We start from the raw sequence: 5,429 nt of genomic DNA on the forward strand, positions 1-5,429 counted from the left end.
GCTTTTGGAAATTAGGTGTGACGGCAGCAGCACTGATCTTGTCTTCCTTGGACCCCCATTTCCTCCTTCTTTCCCTTTTAAAATTAACTGAAGTTTAAGGGTGAAAAGACTTTGGGAATTCCTTGGAGGTCCAGTGGTTAGGACTCCGAATTTCACTGCCAAGGGCCTGAGTTTGATCCTTCGTTGGGGAACTAAGATCCCACAAGCCGCACTGCACGGCCAAAACAGAAACAAAAGCAAAAACAAACAAAAAAGGATTAAAAGACTTTAAAGTAATGGAAATCACATTAGCGCTATCCCTGCCTGCTATTACCTACAACTTGGTGGTGATTGACATTCTTGGGACAAAGATTCTAAGTCTCATGCTTGCAAGTCCTTGGGCTCATCTGGAGTCAGCTTCATCAGTTTGTCCACACAGAGCAGGATGAGGGTGAGAAACAAGAGACTCCAACCAACGGCAGCCGCGATCCAGCCGTATTCATCCACTCCGGTGTGGCAACACCGGGCTGCTTGTGGGCAGAAGTCGACATCTGGTGGGAAGAGAGAGCGGGAATGACAGCGTCACACCAGCCTCCCCTCCCCCAAGCTCTTCTCTAATATTCATAACATTGAGACCAGTAATAATAGAATAGCCACCATTTACTAAAGCACGCCATGTACTAGGCTAAGTGCTCTACACACATTACCTTATTTATTCCTCACAGAGTGATAGGCACAGTTATTCCTGCTGTTTGACATGAAGAAACTGAGGCTGTCACCTGCGCAAGGTCACGAGATGGCAGAACTAGAATTCAAACCCAAGCCTGTAGGAGTCCAAAGTCATGTTCATAACCTCTACATGTTATTGCCTATTACCCTCCTTTGTAAGTGCCCAGAAGTAAACACATCTGGTCATCCAATGAAGGCAGAATCAAGGAGGCAAACTTCGAATAAGGCAAACTTCCTGTTAATTAGACACGCATAGCAGTGGTTGCTTTATGAAGCAGTAGGCTCCTTGCCACTGGAAGTCTTCAAATAGAGGATGAACACAAATATGCAGAGGGTACCAAGATGAAGCTCCTGCCTTGGGCATAAGTTGGACTGGCTGATGTCTAGGGTCTTTCCACTTCCAAATTTCTATAAGCATTTGCAGTCAGCGGGGTTTTGACTGCTGTCCTGAGGATGGGCCATTAAAGCCACCTGCACCAGAGAGTGTGAGCTTAGATGGGGACCAAGCCCAAGAGAGCTTTTTAGACGTGCTCTGCAGACAGTTCTGGGGCTGTGAGCAAACCACACCGGTGCACAGGAGGGCCTGGCAGGCGCTCAGCCGCCCGATGCCAATGGGCAGAAAGCAAGGAGGCTTAAGTGTCCCTCCCCACTCCAGGGTGAGCCCTGGGGTTAGGGAGGTTGCCAGGAGAGGCTTACTGGGGCACTGCTCCAGGGTCTCAAGGCCTGGATGGTGGACAGTCAAGGTTGAGTTGCTGCTGCCGCTGGCTTCTGGAAGAAAAGACAGAAGATAGTCTCAGGAACTAGGAGAAGCCATTCTCAGGCATAGAGTTTGCAATCTTTTTTTGAATCAGTAGTGAGTATTATGAAAGTGTTATAGAAGTTCCAGTAGAGGTACATTGAAATTTCATGCAACAAAGCTAACCCTCTGTCATTGCCTGCACTGTGTCCCCCAGGTTCGTAGGTTGGAGTCCTAACCCATTTTATGGAAATAGGGCTTTACAAAGGCAATTAAGGTTAAATGGTTAAATGAATCCAATATGACTGGTGTCCTTGTAAGAAGGGGAAGAGACGCCAGGTATGTGAACTCATAGAGCAAAGACCACATGAAGACCCAGCACAGAGGGGACCATCTATAAGCCAAGGAGAGGGGCCTCAGGAGAAAACAAACCCGGTGATACCCGGAGCCGCCAGAATGGTGAGAAAAGAAGCTTCTGTTGTTTCAGCCACCCAGGCTGTGGTATTTTGTTGGCTAGCAAACTCACACACTCCCCTTTTCCTATCACTCCCGAGTCCCATTCAGAGATGCGTTATCTTCATATCTCATGTCCCTTCCATCACCAGGGGCCTCTAAACACTTTCTTTTAGCTGCTTTCCATGCAGATAGGTACATCTATAAACTGTTTTTCTAGTATAAACACAATCACTTAAAAATCTGGAATGTCTTTTCGTAACTAGCTTCAGTTTCCTTCAAAAACTTGAACTAGTAAACATTGAAGTCTGACCTTGATTATTTATGATGAGTATGATGTTATTACTCAGAGAGAGGGTTTAATAAAAAATTAAACACCCTACAAGCAAGTTGAGAGGTTTCTAGAATATGCAGCACTTAGAATTGTCCCTTGATTAATAAACAAGGAGCACAATGATAAAAAGAACTTTAGCAGAAATATCAGAGTTTGGGGGTGGGGAGGGGTTATGGAGAGAAACATAAGGATCCCCAAGGGAGAAAAGCCATGGCCCACGTTCCCTCTCATCCCTAAGGATAAGAAGGTAGATGATTGGACTTCCCTGGTGGTCCAGTGGTTAAGACTCTGCCTTCCAATGCAGGGGGTGCGGGTTTGATCCCTGGTCAGGGAACTAAGATCCCACATGCCATGGGGTGTGGCCAAAAATTAAAAACAAAAGCAAAAAACAGAAGGTAGATGGTCTCGGTCTCTGTTCAACACGGTGACCACTAACCATTGTGGCTGTTTAAGTTTATTAAAATTAAATGAAAAATGCAGCTACTTGGTCATATCAGCCACATGCCAAGTGCTCAATCACCACGTGACTAGTGGCCACCATATTGGAAGCACAGCATAGATAACGGAACATTTCCATCATCAAAAGGGTTCTGTTATGGGCTTTCCTGGTGGCGCAGTGGTTGGGAGTCCGCCTGCCGATGCAGGGGACACGGATTCGTGCCCCGGTCCGGGAGGATCCCACATGCCGCGGACTGGCTGGGCCCGTGAGCCGTGGCCGCTGAGCCTGCGCGTCCGGAGCCTGTGCTCCGCAACGGGAGAGGCCACAACAGTGAGAGGCCCGCGTACCGCAAGCAAAAAAAAAAAAAAAAAGTTCTGTTAGACAATGCTGATCTAGGTAGAGCAAAACCAAGAGACCATTTAAAAGAATCTTTCTGGAAATTATGTTGTTGTTCAATCTACTTCTTTGGGAATGAAAAAAAAAAGTTTGGAACTCTCCAGGCCCCACTGACTCTAGGTTAACATGTCCTTCAAAATTGCTTGTTGTCACATAGCAGGACGAGTCAGGAGGAAACTTCTGATTTAGCCAAAGCCATGAAATTGCTGCTCAGACTAATTTTATGCCACACACCCCCGGCCACTGCAATGTCCTGCTTAAGTATAGTAATTACCTTGATGCAATCTGATGGTTACTGTAAATAATTTACAGCTAAATGCCTTAGAGCTTGGTCTTTATTTGCTTTGGAAAAATTGATTCCTCAATGTTTTAATTTCCCTTGTTACCCAAATAACTTCCTTGACCCTGACTTTCATCTCCCCTCTACCCTAGAATGGAAGTGGTCCCAGTCTAGAGCTAGTGAATGGAAAAAAACCTAGTTAATGGAATACTAATATTAGGTTCAACCATATGAAATTGCCACTTCTGTAGGTCAAAAATTATTCAGTATCAGAAATTTTATATGGTTCAAACTAAATACCCTGTTACAAATTCTTAAGAATTTAAATATCACCCACCTCCCTCATAAGCAAAGCCAGCCAGGGACTGGTCCCACTTGGAGTCACTTCCAAAGTAAAGGCTGCTGGCAAGACCCAACCATTCAGTGCAGTTAAATTTGTCAAGTGTTTGAGGCCCTCTCTTAAGCATGGCCAGGTAAACAGAAACCACTCTTATCTGGGGAGGGGTGATTCGGAAAATAAAAGGAATGTGTTAACATTCGTTGAGGGTTTACTATGTGCTATTTTATTAGAAGTTGTTTACATTCAGTAACCTATTTCATCTTTACAACAAACCTATATATAAGCACTATGATTATCTCCATGTTAGAAATGAGGAAACTGGAGCACAGAGAGGGTAAGTAATTTGCTCAAGGTCACACAGCTAGTAAGTTGTGGAAGCCAGAGTTGAGTTGAGGCTCAGTGGCTTGAGAGCCCACACTCTGAACCTCCATAGGAGAGACCATGAGGACGGGAGAGATAGATACAGCCTGGAGGGGGGACGGCGAGGATTGGTTTCAAGAGAGGGGAATCTGTCTGTCAGAGAGGAGGGCAGACTGTTCTGAGGAGCAAGATCAAAGCCAGAGGCAGAAACCAGGAGCATGAGAATGTGACCGAGGTCCCTGACGTGCAGAGCCCAGCCTGGGAGAGCAAGCCAGGGGAGGCCACCTAACATCCCCCTTCAGCCTCCACAAGAAAATCGGGACATAACCCAACATCTCCTGAGCCGGGCAAGGTGGGAGAAGGTTAAACAGCATACGACAGCTTTGTGTGTTGAGGTTTTGTGGAAGTTGCAAAGGGCACACAGGGTCAAGGGAGGGACACGCAAAAGCAGGATGGCAGCCACAAAATATGGGTTTGCAACACAATTATGCTGACAAGGAGCCGTTGAGAAACAGCAACCCAAAGATATCATTTTAGGCCAGTTTGGTCCCCTGATGGGAGAGACTCTTTGTGGCAAAGGCCAGCAGAGGTGGCTGCTCCCATACTGGCTGATGCTGGTCTTAAGGTAACTCCCATCCCACCCTACCCTCTCTTGCCTAATCCTTCAGATGAGAAAGTACTGTTTCCTCTTTCCTTTGTGCGGGACCAACCCTAGCCAAGGAATCCTTCTCCCACCTCCTTCTTTCCCCCCTCCCCTCCCTTCCTCTTCCCAGCGTGGCGAGAATAAAGCTCACAGTTCTACCTGCCAAGCAAGCCGGGTGGAAAGAGGCAAAGGCCAGGCTGAGGACCAGGGCGGCCCAGGGCGCAGAGTTGAGGTGCTTCATGCTGAGGAGGGAGGCTTCTGTGATCACGGTCCCTGCAGAGGCGAGCTGAGGGCCGCCTGCCATGCGTCCTGTGTGTGGCCCGTCTGGCAGGAACTTGAAAACAACGCTGGCAGAGGTGAATTTCTGTTCTGTGTTTGGGGGAAAGAGAGGGGGTGGAGCAAAGGGAACTCGGGCTGTCACACCTGGCTCTCACCTCTCCAGGAGGGAAGCTGAGCTACGTTGACTGGGGGAGGAATGGACGGTGACTCAGTTGGTTCTTCCTTAGCTCACGTTTTGTCCCTGCTGAGAAAAAAGAGGACAGGGCAGGAGATCTGTGTTGTGCTGGTTCCTTGAAGATGAGTTTACTGCGTCTTCCACTTTCAGGCATAGTCGTCCTATCCAATATTTACCGAGCACCTACTGCGTGCACTACCCTCTGCTCAAGTCTGGAAATACCTGCCCTCCAAGTGCTTTATTACAAACACACATCATTAAAGCACAGAGCAGTGTTTCAGGAGTG

The 5,429-nt window shown here is 47.3% G+C and overlaps 1 protein-coding gene across 1 annotated transcript; it reads right to left on the reverse strand.

Annotated features, from left to right (window-relative positions):
* Positions 1–360: 360 nt before the first annotated feature.
* Positions 361–4,993, reverse strand: TMEM213 (transmembrane protein 213). Its single transcript, XM_060155947.1, has 3 exons — positions 4,849–4,993; positions 1,405–1,476; positions 361–530 (listed from the first exon to the last, which is right to left on the reverse strand). The coding sequence occupies exons 1-3, from the start codon at positions 4,991–4,993 to the stop codon at positions 361–363; spliced, it is 387 nt and encodes a 128-aa protein (XP_060011930.1).
* Between the last annotated feature and the right edge of the window lie 436 nt (positions 4,994–5,429).

The sequence above is a fragment of the Lagenorhynchus albirostris genome, chromosome 8 (genome assembly GCF_949774975.1).
Source record: "Lagenorhynchus albirostris chromosome 8, mLagAlb1.1, whole genome shotgun sequence".
Taxonomy (NCBI): Eukaryota; Metazoa; Chordata; class Mammalia; order Artiodactyla; family Delphinidae; genus Lagenorhynchus; species Lagenorhynchus albirostris.

Excerpts from the sequence above, each read along its gene's own strand:
- TMEM213 (XM_060155947.1), bottom strand. The coding sequence starts at position 4,993 with ATGGCAGGCGGCCCTCAGCTCGCCTCTGCAGGGACCGTGATCACAGAA. Across the intron at positions 1,477-4,848 it reads CCACCCGGCTTGCTTGGCAG|AAGCCAGCGGCAGCAGCAAC; the intron begins GTAGAACTGTGA and ends CTTTTCTTCCAG. Across the intron at positions 531-1,404 it reads GACCCTGGAGCAGTGCCCCA|ATGTCGACTTCTGCCCACAA; the intron begins GTAAGCCTCTCC and ends TCTTCCCACCAG.